This window comes from Anabrus simplex, chromosome 2 (genome assembly GCF_040414725.1).
Source record: "Anabrus simplex isolate iqAnaSimp1 chromosome 2, ASM4041472v1, whole genome shotgun sequence".
Taxonomy (NCBI): Eukaryota; Metazoa; Arthropoda; class Insecta; order Orthoptera; family Tettigoniidae; genus Anabrus; species Anabrus simplex.
The window spans coordinates 671,518,768-671,538,773 of record NC_090266.1 but is presented as its reverse complement, the minus strand read 5'-3'; the positions used below and the strand labels follow the sequence as shown (position 1 = coordinate 671,538,773).

At 38.3% G+C, this 20,006-nt stretch overlaps 1 protein-coding gene across 3 annotated transcripts in view; it reads right to left on the bottom strand.

Moving 5' to 3' along the window:
• Nucleotides 1–20,006, bottom strand: part of Ipo9 (Importin 9) — an 839,375-nt gene that overhangs the window by 727,634 nt on the left and 91,735 nt on the right. For all 3 annotated transcript variants that reach the window (XM_067141231.2, XM_067141230.2, XM_068226247.1), the window contains one exon: nucleotides 1,592–1,759. In XM_067141231.2, coding sequence (XP_066997332.2) covers nucleotides 1,592–1,759 — 168 coding nt within the window. The remainder of the gene's footprint in view (nucleotides 1–1,591; nucleotides 1,760–20,006) is intronic.

Sequence of the window (20,006 nt, the reverse complement as noted above, 5' to 3'; positions counted from 1 at the left end):
TGACTCACAAAAAAGGGAAGATGATGGTCAAGGAAGTGATTTCAGTGAATCAAATACTGGAACAGAAGGAACATGGCTACAAAGTGCGGTTGCAGCAGGTGTAGAAGCACCAGAGGTACAGAATTTGATGACAGTTAAGGCAGAAAGACCGGCATCAACTGATGGTTGTGATGAGATGCTGAGAACTTCCAACAGTGTTAATAAAATGAAGCAGGTCTGAGAGGCTGCCAAAGATTTTCCAAGCAAAAGAAGTGAAAGCAGCCTCACGTAACAAAATTCCAAAACCTTCAGTTGGAGAGAATGTGAGAATTAAAATACCGGATGTAGACCGGACAAAAATTCATGAAAAAGCAATAACAGCAGTGGTGATGAATATTCAGAATGATGAATTTTATCAACTTGGTACCAAAGCTGGCAAACTGAAGTCACTGTACACTAGGAACCAACTTACATTGTGCTGGGAAAATGTTATCAGTGTTGCAGAAGTAGGGAGAAAAGAAATTAATGTACGGGAAGTGGTTACCAAACTATCTTTTGTTGGAGGACGAGGATTCTAAAAGTGCAGTTGTTTAAAAAAGTGTACAAGTAAAAAAAAATGCTTGTGCAAATCATCTTCCATGTTATGTAATTCTAAATGACAAAACAGTCAATCTTGTTGTAACAAAAATTAACATTCACAAAGTAACATTTTATAAATATAACATTTTTCACTAATTTTACTATGGAATATTGTTCATTATAATCACATTGGAATGCAAGAATATTTAATTAACATAATTTTACAGACAATACAAACTATTTCAATAATTGCTAAGGTGATTTGCTATTATAGACTCTTAAATGGATCCTAAAATGAGTTAAAAATGCATGTGTAAACTGAAAGATATGCAAAGAATGGCAAATTTTAACAAAATAACTTTTTTTTTTTAATGAATATGGTTTTACCAGTCTGCATGGGCAGATCTTAAGATTTACCAGCTTCTCTTGGTAAAAGTTCAAAATCTATGCATTTCATAAGAAATTTTGGTCTGATACCACACCGCGATGGTAAATGTTCGGTTTTACCGGTAAATTCTAGGATTTACCAATCTTCTCAATTTTAGGGTAATAAAAATATATATAGCCTAGTGTATAATTTATTACAGTGGATAACGATTCAAGCATACTTGTTATTTTGTACTGGCATACTGCCTGAAGAGCACAAAATAGTATTTTAGTAATAAAAGTTACAAAAGACATTACTTGATGATGGTATTGAGGTTTATGTTTCAAGGTTTAAAAATTAAATGTTATCCAGCCCCATGGGATAATATGAAGATGCTAATTTGCTCTTATGAAGGAAAAGAAAGGAACAATTCTTCAAATAATTGGGTGGTCGGTATTAATGAAATATAGACCATGAGATAAAAGCATAAAAAGGAATTTACGCCGTTGATCGCTCCCCTAATAACTACAAAACGAGATGGGTACTGCTAAGCAATAACAAAGAATTGGTAATCCCCAAAACCACCTGCCATGAGATTCTTAAGGTGCATTCCATTACATACAGTATAAAGAAAGACCAGTGGCAAAAGAAAAGAAATTAACTTACCATCTGAGTCAACACTAGAATCCCCAGAGAAATGTCTTTGCCTGACATTTATAACAGTCGTTCGATAGATATCTGCATTCTGTATTAAAATCCGCCAGACCGGAGTAAGGATATCAGCCAGCCATGGATCCATTTGTTTAGGGACTTTCCTTATCAAAGTGGTCAGGGCTGAAATAATAAGATCCAATAATTCATGAAAAGATGTTCACAGAAATTCTAGAGGTACCAGTAATTAATCTGTTGTGCGTTTTACTCCAATCCATACTACAAAATCAATGTTTTCAAACAGTCCTAATGAGAACAAAGTGACACTAGTAATTTCCAAATAGTTGTGGTTTGCTGTTGTTGGTCTCATCATCATCACAATCACCCACTGCTGAAAGAAATGAAGCAGATAATTGCAAATTATTTTGAAGACACATCATCTCATAAGTACGCACTGTAACAATTATTTTCACGTTAGGTACGAAATAGCCTAATGTTTTTTTTCTTTATTTCAGATACAGACCTTGAATATTCACAGTATTTTCTTTGTTAGGCATGTAACATTTCCAAGTTTAACTAACAACAGGTCACTACACATAAATACATTTCAGTAAATGTTAATGTCACAAGTAAGTATACCTGGAGTCCGATTCATTGGCTGAATGATCAGCGTAGCGGAGAATATTGGGCAGAATGGATAGCGACCCTACACTTGGTGGTTCATAACACTGGAATCTTACCAACTTTTTCCAGAGGGAACTCAGAGTCTTTCATAGACGTCACCTGCTCAACGCAGGGTATAGCATCATTCATTGTTGACTGGGAAGTTATGGAAGATGAATCTCTCAGCGACCATCTGTTTATTTATTTTCAAGTTAAGGGATCGAAGAAGCTTAATGATATCACGAAAACGGTGTGGAACTATAATTGGGAAACTTCTATAATTGCAATCGAGTGGATGTCACAAACTGTAGATACAGTGCAACATACTCTAAAAGATGTAACTGCTGCTCTTAAAGATGCTTGTAGGACCAGCCGATTGAGGGGATCAACAAAATATAAAACACGAGTCCCTTACTGGTGGAACAATGAAATAGACATGCAAAGGAAAGACTGCAATCGCAAGAGATGAATTCTTACAAGATCTAGGAAAAAAATCAGCCAGGTCAACTTAATACAATTAGAAGCTGACTATAAGGCATCAAAGAGGCAACTAATAAAGCTAATAAAGGATTCTAAGAGAAATCTCTGGCAAAAGCTATGCGAAGATCTAGACAGTGATATCTGGGGGACTGGATATAAGATAGTGACCGGTCGAATAATCAACAGGGTACCAGTTCAGCTCCCAGCTGATAGAATGAAAGCCATAGCAATGGAGTTGTTCCCTTGTACTAATGACAGACTTGAAACGGAATCAGATTTTTGTGTTGCAGAACCGTTTACTGTGGTTGAGTTACAAGAGGTAGCACGCAATATGAAGACTGGTAAGGCACCAGGTGTAGACGGAATCCCACCAGAAGCCATCAAGTATGCAGTTGAGGTGGCACCTGGTTGGATCTTATCAGTCTTCAATGATTTATTAAAAAAGCGTGAACTCCCCGATAAGTGGAAAGTAGCCAAGCTAGTGCTGTTACTGCAGACAGGGAAACTATCATTAGATCCATCAGCGTACAGGCCACTTTGCTCATTAAACACATTGAGCTAACTTTACGAAGGATTGATTAAAACTAGACTGGAGAAAGAACTTGAACAACAGGGAGGACTTTCTTCGAACCAGTTTGGATTTAGAAAGGGTAGAACCACAACCCAAGCTATTGAGAGGGTGATTCAAATACAGGCAGAAAGCAGTGAGAAATGGGCTGCCTTGATAACGCTAGATGTCAAAAATGCTTTTAACACTGCTTCTTGGAGCATTATTTTGAGAGAACTTCGTAGGATGAACATTTCTCGGTATCTACAACAAATAATCGTTAAGTACTTCAAAGGACGAAGAATACGACTTCATGATTTAGAAGACCTTGAAATGAGTGCTGGCGTTCCACAGGGATCTGTTCTAGGACCCACCTTGTGGAACATTCTATATGATGGTGTCTTACGCTTGCAGCTGACAAAAGGGACAACATCTATTGGTTATGCAGATGACCTTGCAATAGTGGTAACAGCAGAGAATGTAGAAGAACTGACCTTCCGAGTAAATGAATCACTGAGACGAGTTAACCTTTGGATGGTACATAATAAATTGAGATTGGCTCCACATAAGACTGAGGCTGCAATTTTGAAAGGTTCCAGGAATTGGAAAAATGTCCGTTTCTTATTAAATGATACAGTGATTATCCCAGGGAAGTCTGTACGATACCTTGGGGTTCTTATTGACAGGAATTGCACATTTGGTGCACATGTGAAGGCAGTAACCCAAAAGGCAGAGAAGAAGGCATCGGCATTAGCCAGACTTATGCCTAACATCGGGGGACCAAGAACAGTTAAGAGACAGATTATGTGCTCTGCAGTATATTCCATTTTACTTTATGCTGCACCTATCTGGCACAATGCACTCAGGAGGAAGATTCACCGAAGAGCTATGAAAAGAGTACAGAGGAAAATGCTACTCAGAGTTACCTGTGCATATCGAACTGTTTCGACAGCAGCTTTACAAGTTGTAGCTGCCAGTATTCCCATTGACCTCCTTGTTGTAGAGAGAAAACTTTGGCATGAAAGGGGTGCGACTATATCTGCTGAAGAAAAGAAAGCCTTGAGGAACCAACTCTTCCTAGACTGGCAAGACCGATGGGATGGCACAACCGATGTTGGCCAATGGACAAAAAAGCTAATACCCGACATAGGAGACTAGCTTATATGTAGACATCGGCAGGTAGATTACTATCTGTCGCAGATCCTGACAGGACATGGAAGATTCGGCGTATACGCCATGAAGATGGGAAAGACGCAGGGAGATGGTTGTTGGTACTGTTCTGAAAGGGATACAGTAGAACACACTTTTTTCTACTGTGTTCAATGGAAAGAAGAACGAAGGAAAGCCTGCCAACAACTTGGCCGACGACTCACGCCAGGGAATCTGGTTCAGATTATGTTGGAGAGCCTGTTTGCCTGGAACACAGTAAAGGCAATGGCGACAAGCATTATGGGGATGAAGGAAAAAGAAGAGAAAGGAAGAACTTAATAATATACATCACTCCATTCTGATGTCATGCCGACAAGCAGTTCCAGAATGGATTGAGTGAAGAGGGCAGGGGTTTTTAGTTGGTGGAAATCCAACTCCCACACAGAGTGGTGTCTTTAAAAGATTTTCCCCTGCCATAACAAAAACTACTACTACTACTACTACTACTACTACTACTACTACTACTACTACTACTACAACCACCACCACCACCACCACCACCACCACCACTACTACTACGTCAGCCTCTGCCTTAAGTATGCACACTGCTCATTCAAAACAGCGCATCAGAGTAGGGATCAAATAACTTGTAACGTTCCAGACGTCACAGTGTAATTATGTTAATTTTATTATGTGTAATTAATTCAGGAATTTAACGTCATGATATTTATCTTGGTATGTAATTTTATTATAATTCGTGTTTGATCATTTGCTCACTATCATTTCATTACTTTGTAACTACGACTTGTAAACGAGGGCTGAATATCCTAATATTAACTTAGATTCTTGCGACATTCGTTTAAATTTAACTTGCAGTAGATTTTCCTCTATCTTGCCACATCACCGAGGAAGAAGGAAGGACAAATTTAGACATCAAATTCTGGGAAAAGCAAGCACGTGTTCAAGCGTTGTAACGACAGCTACTGTATTTCGACCAGAATAATTCAAACTGATCACCGCCTATATTTTCAAAGGAGCGTCATGTTGCCATGGATACTGAGTGAAAGGGCTAATAGAAGAACAGTTGATATCATGGTTGGGACCCATCAACTTTAATATCTGGAGTGGGGAGAGACGTGTCAACTGATTGGACCACGTGTAGCGACCTGTAATTAGAGCCAGAGAAGGTTATAAAAGGGCGTGTTGGAGCTCTTGGCATGATGATTCTTCTTCTATCTTGTATTTCGCTTTAGGTCTGATAACTTGTCTTATGGTTGTTGTACCATAGTGGACTAGTGTGATAGTTTCAAAGCCATCATCCAATTAGTGGTTGATGCAATTTGCAAGGCAGGAATGGTACTTAGCTGCAGATGAAGATATCTCAAAGACGACCGGTGATGTTCCAGCTACAAGGATGGAAGCTTTCCAAGGACCAGCAGAACAAGACTACATGGTGAGCAAGCGAGTTAAAAATATTGCAAGTTTTCGCGAAGTAGAGTCATTCAATTTTTTTGTTAAATTCATTTCCTATTTTAAATTCAGTTCTCGTTAAACCGTCGTCATTTATATTCAATATAATAAATAGTATTTTCCTAGTTCACTTTAATCAATCTGCCTTAATTAGCCTTTTGATTTCTAATTCTCCTGCTTAATGATTAGTGCACTATCACCCCATTCCTGTGATGAGAGTCCGTCCAAGCTTTATTATAAATTTTTGTCTTTAAGTCATCAACTTAAAGATTGGCGCCCTTAGCTTGCATAGTAGCATTTCTCGTTCAATTATTGTTCTCCTAAAAGGGGCAAGTCACATAAAATGCCGCTCCAACGTGAGGCGAGAAAATCATTAAGTACGGAGCAGTTAATGACAGTAACGATATCAGAATTCGTATTATGGGTAAAATTTGGATATCCACGTTGCATTAGGAGTGTTTGATTGTGGGGAGGGTCATGGCTGATCAGACGAAAGAGGAGAGGATGTTGCGCAGTGGACGGGCGATAAAAGGCAATAACGTATTGAGTTCAGAGGAAGAGTTGTGTAGTCTTTTTTTTTTTTTGCTAGGGGCTTTACGTCGCACCGACACAGATAGGTCTTATGGCGACGAGTTGTGTAGTCTAGTAGAGGAAATTGAAGATAGAAGTGTAAGTAGTATGGAGAGTGAAGGCAAGCAGAAAGAAGTCAGTATGGAGTTAGATGATAGTAGGGTGGGGGGCGAAGCGGAAGTAAACACTAACAATGAAAGTAATAATAATGATCAGTTAATGGGAATGATGCGAATAATGTTAGAGGAATTAAAGCAAACTAAATCTGAGCTTAAAAGTGAATTAGAACAAACTAACACTAAAATTGAGAATATTAAATATGAAGTTAAAGAACAGTTAGAGCAAACTAAAGCTGAATTAAGCAGGGAGATGAGGGAAAATAAGGAGGAAGCGAATCGGAGAATGGACGAACACAGTAGGCAGTTACGCGATCTGGTGGTAAAAAATGAACATTTTAATAAGCGATTAGAGGAACAGAAAAGTGAATGTGAACGGCAAGGAAAAGAGGTAGAAGAAAAGTTTGCGGAGCAGAGAAGTAAATTCCTGGAATTAATGGGGAAGGAAAGCAACTCTACTAGGGAGGAAGTAATGAAAGTTGAGACTCAAAAAGGGGAAATACGGGTTTAAAGACCACGTCCAACAAGAAATTGACACAGTAAAGCTTAGAATAGAAGATGAGACCCGGCAAGTGAAGAAAGGTTTGCGATAGCTGAAGAGAATAAGATTGAAATTAGGACACTGAAAGAGAAGCAGGTTAATTTGGAGAGCGAAATTGATAGGAGATACAAAGATGTAGAATGCCGGATGGAGAAAGCAGAAAATCAGTTAAAACGGGTGGCAAAGGATAAACAGGTTTTCACGGGAAGGCAATGTCTAGGAAATAGCTACATTAGGGAAATTGAACTACCTAAATTTAATGGGAAACAAACGAACCCGCTAGATTTCCTTAAGATGATAGAAAAACGGTCTGAAAAGCGTCTAGAGGAAGGGTCTATGGACTGGGAAGACGTTATGGAAAATATTGACCATGCTTTTGTAGGAGAAACTCGGTCTTGGTTCATGGTATATAGGCAAACGATGACGAACCTGAAAGAATTCAGAAATAAGTTTAGAGAGAAATTCTGGAATGAAGCGATACAAGCTCGGGAGAGAGAAAGGGTGGTATATGGGAGGTACAAACAGCATGAGGGAGTCACTATGACCGAATACTTCCTGGCCCATGTCATGATTTGTCAGAACTTAGATGGTATAACCGAGGGGTCTGATGTAGTTAGACTACTTTTGAGACATTTTCCGGACAGGGTGAGAGAAGCGGCCTGCATGCAAAGAGTTGGTACTATTCAGGAGATGGAGAACCTACTAGGCAGTTTTGATGCTTTAGGTAACCTTAGGAGTAGAACGGAGAATATTCAGACTTTAGTCATCACAACGGAATGAGAGATAACGGAAGAACACAGAATCACGAAGCTCGCAATCAGTTGAGACCTCAGCATAACAGTAGGAGTGGAGCACCTGAATATAGGACAGGAAATTCCCAACGGGGGCCAGAGCAATGTACTAATGAGTCCAACGTCAATACACAAAGGGAACCTTTAAACTAACTAGAGGCTGTAATCTTAGGTCAGAATTCCAGCCTAGTACGAAGGTAGCGAAGTGTCTTGTCATGAAAGTGTTACCATATGACCTAGATGTTAGAGACGATTTGTTGTATGAACCCGAGCAGAATAATGGAGATTCAAGTAATGAAGTAGTCAATCCCGTTGTTAAATTGAAAGTTTGGGGGGCGTGGGTTAAAGTTTTTATTGATTCTGGTAGCCATATATCATGTATTAGTTCTCAGTGATATGAGTCATTAGTGAAACAGGGTATTCAGTTGGAGGAAATGCCTGTTACGTCTACTTTCATCATTACGGCTGTTGGTAAGAGGTCTAAGCAAATTTGTAAACAAGTAGCTGTTCCGATCTGTATTAATAATTTTATTAGCGTTCAGATATGTTTGGCAATTCCGCATTTGATATTTGATCTTATCTTGGGATCTGATTGGTTAACGTTAAAATTGGCTCAGTTAAATTACTGATGATGCAGTGCTAAATTTGAGGTGGAATAATGAGGATATCAAGGTCAAGTTTGAGGAGGAAATTCAGAGGAAAACGGAAGTTAGTACAGTGTGGAGAATGAGAGAGGTTTCTAAAGTTAATGAAGAGGCTAGTGAGGGCCTGAAGTTGTGCCAGTTGTGGATTAATGAGGATAAAATATGTGGCTTGAAAGAAGCCGTAGGTAGAAATCAGTTAAATGAAGTCCAGGAGGACAAGTTATTTGAAGTGTTGTGTGAACACGTGGAGATTTTCTCCGAGAAACCTGGTGTTACCCATCTGTACGAGCATTCTTTTTCTGTGCTGGATAAGAGTCCATTCAGCGGACCGCGGTATCCGATACCACACAAATATGCCATAGCCGTAGAGGATCAAATTCAAGCTATGTTAGCAGACGATGTGATTGAATTATCAAACAGTCAATACGTTAATCCCTTAATTGTCGTACCTAAGTGTAATGGATCAATACGTCTGTGTATTGAATGCGAGAGCGTAATGAATGGTTCATACATTAGTAGTTTATGGAGATACCTGTCGTGTGAGGTGGCTGATCCAGATTGTGAGATATAGGTCAGTAACACGGGGAAGTTGCTACCTGTTATGTCAGACTACGAGCGGAATGAGTTTACCTCTCAATTGTGGTGGTATTTCCTAGTTGTGTTTGTAAACAAGGGTGGTGTTTGTGTGTAGCGGTAGATTTACGCTCGTTCATTGACGATAGATCGTCTGTTTTCTGTATGTGAGGCCATGAAATTTTATATCTTATCTGTTTTCTGAGATGTTACCGAAGGCTAATTAAAGCTGACGACGGCAAATAATTAATTTTCCCGTATGTGCATTTCTAACTTGCAATAATTTTACCGTGAGCTTAAATCGCGTGTGTATTCATGTGAAGTGTATTGCATCCTGCTTCAAGATAAGGTTGAAACATTCGAGAGAGTGATTAAGGTGTAAATTGTTTGTATCATTTCTTTTCCATGGTTTTAATGTAAAAGATTGGAAGAGAACGTGTTACTGCTATCTAGCAAAGAATGTCGGAAAGATGGAGAGTAAAAGGACTAATAGACACTCGGGAGAGTTTGTAATCTGAATTGTATATATATTATGTGATATTCTCAAAGATAATCTTGTTTTAAAAAATGGAAATTTGCTCATGTTGGGCATAATTTAGTATCTAAACCTCAAGATGAACTGAAATAACAGACATTCGCAATGGTAAGCACTCTAAGAGAGATATGGAGACAGTGAGATATAATTAATTGTATGAAAATAATGTCGCTCGTAATGGGCAGGTAATAGAGGTATTTCAAGTCAATGTGGGAGTAAGTGTGTGAGTTCTCAACTCATGTGATAAATGTTAAGAACTCATGGGGGCATATGTAACGTTCCAGACGTCACAGTGTAATTATGTTAATTTTATTATGTGTAATTAATTCAGGAATTTAACGTCATGATATTTATCTTGGTATGTAATTTTATTATAATTCGTGTTTGATCATTTGCTCACTATCATTTCATTACTTTGTAACTACGACTTGTAAACGAGGGCTGAATATCCTAATATTAACTTAGATTCTTGCGACATTCGTTTAAATTTAACTTGCAGTAGATTTTCCTCTATCTTGCCACATCACCGAGGAAGAAGGAAGGACAAATTTAGACATCAAATTCTGGGAAAAGCAAGCACGTGTTCAAGCGTTGTAACGACAGCTACTGTATTTCGACCAGAATAATTCAAACTGATCACCGCCTATATTTTCAAAGGAGCGTCATGTTGCCATGGATACTGAGTGAAAGGGCTAATAGAAGAACAGTTGATATCATGGTTGGGACCCATCAACTTTAATATCTGGAGTGGGGAGAGACGTGTCAACTGATTGGACCACGTGTAGCGACCTGTAATTAGAGCCAGAGAAGGTTATAAAAGGGCGTGTTGGAGCTCTTGGCATGATGATTCTTCTTCTATCTTGTATTTCGCTTTAGGTCTGATAACTTGTCTTATGGTTGTTGTACCATAGTGGACTAGTGTGATAGTTTCAAAGCCATCATCCAATTAGTGGTTGATGCAATTTGCAAGGCAGGAATGGTACTTAGCTGCAGATGAAGATATCTCAAAGACGACCGGTGATGTTCCAGCTACAAGGATGGAAGCTTTCCTAGGACCAGCAGAACAAGACTACATGGTGAGCAAGCGAGTTAAAAATATTGCAAGTTTTCGCGAAGTAGAGTCATTCAATTTTTTTGTTAAATTCATTTCCTATTTTAAATTCAGTTCTCGTTAAACCGTCGTCATTTATATTCAATATAATAAATAGTATTTTCCTAGTTCACTTTAATCAATCTGCCTTAATTAGCCTTTTGATTTCTAATTCTCCTGCTTAATGATTAGTGCACTATCACCCCATCCCTGTGATGAGAGTCCGCTGTATCAGAAAATGTATGGACCACAGGAATGGCATGCTAAAGAAGAAAGTTTTCCAACTTCCCGGCTATTTCCCGCCAATATTCAGTCAGGCTATTATACTCGGTACGCAGCAGTAATCCCATCTATCGGAGTTGAGAGGCAGCATCAGAGACAAATAACATCACAACAAACAATGGTCAATGTAATGTTATTTTTGATCAATGTTATGCGCTTTCGATATTAAGTTTTCTTCAGACTCTGAAATACCACTCTTCATAGTCGGTACGGTAAAACTGAATAAAACATAAATGATCGGAAATTGTATTCTCTGTAACTTTTGTTATGTAGTACTTTTCGATGGGACCAAAAAAATAGGTATTTAAAAATTAAATTTTAGGCTCCTTCCCCTAAACTACAATTTCATCCAGGGCAAATAAAATTGTTTATAGCTTAGACTGTAGTTTCTTATTCCCCAACTCTATACACTGATTTTCATTAAATTCTGTTAACCCATTTTCTCGTGACTTGGCGTCGATATGGACTCGGCAACAAAAATACAAATTCATGAATATCTATGCTATTATAGCCGGTACAGTAAAAATGTATAAGACATAAATGGTCGGAAATTGAATTCTTTATAATTTTGGTTATGTAGTATTTATCGATACGACCACTAACAATATAAATATTTGAGAATTAAATTTTTGGCCTTCCCCTAAACTACCATTTCATTCAGCGCGAATAAAATAATTTATAGCCTAGATTGTAGTGGCTCATTCTCTGACTTTGTATACCAGTTTTCAATGAGATAGGACCACTAATAACTTCAATTATTTAAGAATAAAATTTTAGGCCTTCCCCTAAACTACCATTTCACTCAGCGTGAATAAAATTATTTATGGCTTAGATTGTAGCGACATATTCCCCGACTTTGCATACCGATTTTCATTAAATACTCTTTAGCCGTTTTCTAGTCATGCGTGTACATACATACAGACAGATAGACAGACAAGACAGAAATTACGGAAAAGTAAAAAGTGCATTTCCTTGTTACTGCAGACATGACCGATACAGAAATACCATTCTTTTCAAATTCTGAGCAATGTACAGACAAAACCCTTATTTTATATATATAGATGTAAATGTGGTTTGTGGTGTGGGTTACTGTAGTCACATCCTAGTTCATGAACCATGGGTAACAGCTAAGTGACCTAGTAAGTGAACCTGAGGGTCAGGATACCGGTTGCTATGAAATAGAAGTGGGCATCTCAGACATATTCTGATGCATGGCCCTCCTTGTGCTCAGGTGGCTAGGACTATAGAGTCCACCAGTGGTCCCTAACCAATTAGAGAAGAGATGTGTAAGAGAGTAGTGTCCTGCTTCACAGAATTTACCAAGCTCAGAACATATTAGGCAATCCTTGGATCTATGGAAGTAATGGAGTCCCACTTCCATATGACAGGTGAGGGACTCATTGGAAACAACTTGGCGAATGAAATGGAATTTCATGGTGAGCCATCAATGTTAATGGGGCTTATGGAAAAAAGAAAGTAAACTGGCTGAATCAGCAACAAAGAGGATATGTAAGGAGTTAATGATATTTGGGCAAGGGGAGATAATGAGGAAGATATAGGAAATCATAAAATATTCTTAACAGGTGTTAAAAAGGGTAGGGCAGGGTGTGGGGTAGGACAGTTCATCAGGAATATTGTTACATGCAACATAGGTTTTGTTAGGCACGTAAATGAGCGAATGACGTGGGTAGATATAGCTGTTGGAGGAATTAGGACAACAATTGCCTCAGTGTATTCAGCATGTGCGGGAGAAGATGAGGACAAAGTTGTCGGGTTTTATGAAGCACTGTGTGACATCGTAATTAGGGTCAACAGCAAGGATAGGGCAGTGCTAATGGACAATTTCAATGCGAGAGTTGGAAATGGAACTGAAGGATATGAAAAGGTGATGGGTAAACATGGGAAGGATATGCAAGCTAATGGGAATGGGAAGCATTTACATGACTTATCTGTTAGGAATGTGCAGGTATTCCAGTGATTTTATGATGATACAGACCACTATCTGATCTGTAGTGAACTAAGTACCTCTAGGTCTAGGATAGACAAAGCAATATCGGTCTGCAGACAAATAAGGGTAAAAAATCTCCAGGATGAGGAAATTAGACAGAAGTATATGAATATGATTAGTGAAAAGTTCCAAACAATAATCAGTAAGCAGATTCAGGATATAGAAATAGAATGGGTGGCATACAGGGATGCTGTAGTAGAAACAGCAAGGGAATGCCTAGGAACAACTGTATGCAAAGATGGGAAAAAGAAAACATTTTGGTGGAATGATAAAGTGGAGACAGCATGTAAACATAAAAGAAAGTTGTAACAAAAATGGCTCCAAACAAGGACTGATGCAGATAAGGAAGCGTATGTAGATGAAACAAACTGAGCGAAAAAAAGGACTGTTCAATCCAATAGAAGTCGTGAGAAGATTCTGATAATAAATTGGAAAGTGTAGGTCAAGCGACAGGGAAATTTTTCTGGACAATAATAAATAATTTTAGAAATGGAGGGGCAAAAGGAAATGAAGAGTGTTTTGGGTAAATTAGCTGAATGAACTCATAATAGATCCCAGGAAATCACAGGACGGGTGGAAGGAATATTTCAAAAATCATCTCAACGTAAAAGGAAATATTTTTTTTGTTGACATCGCAAACAACCAAGTTCATGGGGTGGAGGACAATAATGTTGGTGAAATTATGCTTGAATGAGTGGGAAGGATGGCAAATACACTTCACTCTCACAAACTAGCAGGAAAAGATGAAATTAGACTTGAAACTGTAAAATACAGTGTGGGAAGGCAGGGATGAAATGGCTTCATAGATTAATAAGATTAGCACGGAATATTAGTAAGGTACCTTTTGACTAGGCAAAAACAGTATTCACACCTATCTATAAGCAAGGGAATGAGAAGGATTGCAATAACTACCAGGCTATTTTATTGATGAGTACACCAGGCAAGGTGTTCACTGGCATTTTGGAAGGGAGGGTGCGATCAGTGGTTGAGAGTAAGTTGGGTGAAAACCAGTGAGGTTTCAGACCAAAGAGGGGCTGTCAGGATCAGATTTTCAATTTGCACCAGGTAACAGAAAAATGATACGAGAGGAATAGACAATGTGCTTATGTTTTCTACACTTAGAGGAGACACATGACAAGAGTATCGAGGGAAAAGATAATAGCCTACTGGGTGACTATGGGATTAAGGGTGGATTATTAAAGGCAATCAAAGGCATTTACATTGACAATTGGGCTGCAGTGAGAATTGATGATAGAATGAGTTCCTGGTTCAGGGTACTTACAGGGGTTAGACAAGCTGTAATCTTTCACCTCTGTTGTCTACAGTTTACATGGATCATGTACTGAAAGGTATGAAGTGGCAGGGAGGGATTCAATTAGGTGGAAATGTAGTAGGCAGTTTGGCCTATGCCAAAGAATTTGCCTTAATGGTAGATTGTGCTGAAAGCCTGCAGTTTTAATATCTTGGAATTTGAAAATTGGTGCAATGAGTATGACATGAAAATTAGCCCTTCCAAGACAAAACTGATGTCAGAGAATTGAATGTCAGGTCGGGAATACAAAGCTGGAACAGGTAGATCATTTGAAATATTTAGGATGATTACTGTAGAGTCCTGCAGCCAGGCCCACCGCGCAGCACTTCAAACCCATGGGCTCCGGCAGCGCAGTGCCGTTCTCTTCTGACGCAGCCGCATACTGGCCCACAGCACTGGTCTCATACAGCCCACCGCAGTGAACCGCACTGGGAGGGCTCAGTAGAATAACCTTGAATACTTCCCCGCAATAATGCATACACCGTGCACAATGAAATATCCACTTCACATTACTATTTGGATCACTCACTATACGAATTCCTGTACACTAATATATTTCAAAGTAGGCTAATCACATTTTGGAATAAAATGATGGAGATCTCTCCTGCACTGTAATAATAATATAATATAATAATAGTAATTGAACACAAACATAAACTTTATTATAAACTAACATTCATCTGCAATAGACATCAAGTTAACTGAAAATGAATCTAAATAACACAAAGCATATTCATGGGACCTCATTCGCGTTTAAAAACCTATTGCAATGAAAATCCACAGCCTATTTCCAGTCATTATAAATAGTATTGACTAGGCGGACCATCTTCCAACATATTTACTGTTACTAAGTCAATACGGATCCAATCCCGACCATCATGGTCAAGATTATTAATAATGTGTATAATATTGTCGTTGTTTATCTCGAGTTGACTCTGAACATCATTGTATTCTTCAATACTCCTTTGTAAAAGATCCTGTCTCACTTTGATATCTGTCTCCTGAGTTGTACTATGCTGATGAAATCCGGTTGCCAGCACTGCTCCTTATTCCAACAATGTACTCTCGCAATTGGTTTCACTAGATGAATGTGTGGTGGCAGCCCTACTGTATGAAGGCACGGCGTGGCTTGCTGTATACATAATTGCGCTTCCTGCTGAAATTCACACTTTTTTCTTATGCACTTAATATGGACATAAGTGCTTTGACATGCAACATTTCATGTTGAAATTAACACAATAAGTTTCTACACTGTTCACATCAGTATAATTAATAATAATAGAATTGTGCATGAAAGCAACGTAATTATCTCCTTGAACAAGTCTACACATGAACTGACCTCGTGGTTTAAGTGTGTTGTTACTTCTCAGCTTAATAAAGTACGAAGAAAACCACATGAAATTGCTATGAAATGCATTCAGTCCACCTCTATTCCTGCAGGAAAGAAATTCTGGTGAAATAATGATACCAGTGAATAAAAATGTAGCACTTCAACACATGGCTTGTTACACTTCGTATCCGGCTTAGAGAACCAAAAAATGCTGCTTCTGGTCTAAACAATACCTCGCTGGTAGCTTACAATTAATGAAATTACAATGGATTAAAACACATAAGTTTCTTCTAACACTATTTACAGCTTAAACTATGCCTAACTAATAGATTGTGCAACTACACAAACGGACTGCCACCGAGACCCTTGGTTGAGACAATGGCTCCTAAATACAAGCCATGCTACCCTCTCGCCCCATCATGCACCCCTTACTCCTTTCATTCCAGGTGCTTGACAAGTGCTGCTACTGTTTCACATAATATTAGATAAACTAAGCAGAACTAAGCAACCCAACGATACCACTGTGGACACTATTCATCAAACAAAAAACCCCATGGCACTACAGCCCTGATGGGCCTTGGCCTACCAAGCGGCCGCTGCTCTATTCGTGCGGGGAAGAAATTCTGGTGAAATAATAATACCAGTGAGTAAAAATGCAATGCGCCAAGGTATGGCAGCACTTCAACGCATGGTTCCACTGGCTGAATGTGTGGTGGCCCTGCTGTACGATGGCGTGGCATTGGCAGTGCAATGAACCCTTTCGGTCATTATTCTTAATTTTCTAGACCGGGATCGCCATCCTACCATCAGATAGCTCCTCAACTTTAATCACGTAAGAGTGGATCTCGAACCAACCTTCAGGCCAAGTAAAAATCCCTGACCTCGCCAGGAATTGAACTCGGAGCATCCAGGTTAGAAGCAGGCACGCTACCCCTAGACTGCGGGGCAGAAACACTATCCTTTAGCCAATTGCAAAATCTTATTATTGCAATGAAACCTGTAGGCTGTATGTTATGGACTGAACAAGTCCAAAGAAGAACGCAGATGTAATAATTTTGTTCCATTACGTGCTGATGAATGTGAAATATCAGATTCCTGAGCTACTCCCCGAAGCGACTTATGTGGACTGACTTGCAGCCTTGCCTGTACAGGGTGTCTACTGAGTTCATTTACAAAATTCCAGTTTATTTCCAGTATATTCAGAATAACTATCAGCAACATTCCAGTACCTAATGTTATGAATTTTTTTTAAAAGTTCTTTTGGAAGAACTACACTCTTGACAATTTCAGTTTGTAATTTTTTGCCAACAAATGCATATTTCGTTTTTAATTAATTTAGTTAGCCTTGATTTTTTTTAAACAAACAATTTTTTCACATTTTTTACAGGGCCTCCCAATTGCCCTCACAGCCCTCCACTCCACCCATTGCTTTTAAATCTCCTTAATTAGAAAATGTATACAACTCTTGCTTTGGAAAAAAAAAAAAGTACAATCCCAATGAATACAAAATCGTTTGTAAGACTATTAAAACAATTACAAGACAAAAAGTTAACAGTCAGTTTTATATAAATGAAAAAAATTGTATTCAAAGCTTCATACAATATAACTGTTCGTTTTCAATTTACAATGCTATATTACTCACACACACAAAATATACTTGAAAAGTCTTATCTAACGTAACTGCTTCTTGTGTGACAATGCACTTATGGCTATTTGGATCACTTCGTAACCTTACATCCAATAAACACAGCCAAAGAAAGAGTATCACATAACACACACTGTGGAAGTAAACCATTCTTGAATAGATTCTGTATCAGGCTTATTCTAAGTAAAAACTTGTTCTAGATAATAAATCACAAGAAAGACATATATGAAATCAATTACTTTTATATGCATCACAGGGAAAAAACCCATAAAATATGTTACTCTATATACAGTAGTTTTTGTTGTATACAAGATCAGGTATACTGGAACACAACATATATTTATTGCTTCAATATGACTTTATACAATATATACATGAATTTAACTTAAACTTTTCTTGAAGCTGAGTAAATTCGCAAGTAACTAATCTTGATAGTAGACTGAGAGTCTGTAGAAATGTACACTTTATACACATTAACTTTATGTACACTCGAAGCTATCTTCATGAGATAGTCTATAAATAAGGTAGAGTTCATGATAGTCGAAAACTATCGGTTTTATAAGCATAACTTGCCATGAAAGTTCCTACTAACATAATGCAGTTATTTCTATTGGCTTGTCATGAAATGACATGAATATTCACAATTAGAGAATCTAATGTAGGTGTCGGAGCCTGAGTGAGGACTGAGGATGTGTAGAATACAGGCATCGGGGCTCGACGTGGCTGCAGGAATGGGAACTGAGGCAGTGGCCCGAGGTGAAACCTCATACAACCAGAATTCAGTCCACCAGGCCGAAACACATTTTTAAGAGGGATAACCTCCGTGTTCGACGTTCAGTGTAATCTGGTGCTGGACACTGGGGAGTCCTACTAAGTGGCTGCCAGGTGCTCCTTTTATAGTGCAGACTGACGTCACAAGCAAGCGCACTGGAGTCGTCTCGTAGAGTCTCGTATAATCCAAGCTGCGGCGTGCGCGGTGCTGGCTGGCGCGGAGCTAGGAGCACGAAGGACACACAACAGTTTTTATGCTTTATAATATATGTAATATACAAACAGTTGTGTGCTATGCTATATAGTTTATAACAAATTTGTGAATTATTATAATATGTACTTAATTATCAATTCACAATTACTATAGCTTATACGCAAAAGGTACAAACACTATATGCTGATGACAGTAATTTTTTCAGTCTTTTTACCTCTTTCCCCAGTTCTTCTGTCTCTTCCTTAGCACTCTGCACAATACATTGTTTCTTCAATTCTATAAGTTTTATTTCTTCTGCTGCTAACTTTCTTTTGGCTGCAATGTTATCTATGCTCTTTTTATACTATTCTAAAGCTTCATTTCTCAATGTTGATGCATTTTTGGCTGCATGGATCATCTTTTTTGAAACATTGACAGCTAATACTCCACCAGCTGCAGATATTGCATCATACACAGACGTTGTGCAATCAAGCTATTTTCATGAACATTCTCTACTAGGCATTCTTTGTTTATTGAAAAACCTCTTTCTGCAGTAGCATTGCCGTGTAACAAAACAAGTACTTTTTGTGTGAAGTGGATCAGTTCTTTTGAAACAGTGTGTTGAAAATGGGCGGTGCTAAGAAAATCGTCCAATCCATCAGTTTTAGGATCAAACTTCTTGAGATACTTCACTACTACTTCCCTTGATGAGAAATCTAAGTACAGTAGTCTCATTTTTCATATCAGCTTCCATAGGAGATAATTGTTTTGTCTCAACAAGAATTAATGCAGCAATTACCTTGCAGGTCCTAATAGACTAATTGGTCATAACTGCAGGATTGAAGCAGCTGGCACCTCTAACAAACTTGAAAGGAAGAGGGCTTTTGACAAAAATCTTCATACAAATATCAACAAGAAATTTTCTGCAGTCTCCACAGAACTGAAGAACTTTCACAGCTTTTATCTCCTTACCTTTTAAATCTTCTGAGACTGAAAATCCAATGTCAACAGCATGGAAGAGCTTGAGGTGTTCTGCTTTCTTCAAATCAATCGAGAGAAGTTTCTTACTAGTATCTGCTGACTCTAAAACCTGGTTCTTTACAATTCTTCCCAACAGATGTTCAAGCATAGTACTCAGATCAGAGAACATAAAAGACAAAAGAGGATCATTACTCTGATACTTGGAGAGATACTGTTCTAGTTTAACATTTCCACAAAGATGCACACGAGATGCTGCAGTTGGTACAATTATTTTATTCACATCTATTTACAAATTAAACACACACACAACCTTAATCACTGCTGTCACAAACAAAACACTCACATCACAAAGCCACCATTTTAAAAACAACTGCCTGACACTTCAATATGGAGATTACAACCTTGAAACACAGTTGAAACAGATGACTACCGACTGCCTACATCGGCATGCGAGTTAACCACAACACATGTTCACCAGTGAAACTCCTGCTAAACAATAACTCATCGTTCCCAACACGACCATCTCCTTATGTATGTGCCTGGCCAGGCTTCTAGAAAGCTACATTACAAAATATACCTTTTCGAAAATTCGAGAGTGCCTAATACATAGATAATAATGTACAGAATATTATCCAACGTTCTCGTCTACCTATACCATTCTGGAAGTTATAGTATGTTTCATAATTATGAATTACAAATTATATATACAGGTAAGAATAAATTATATAATATTAATTTA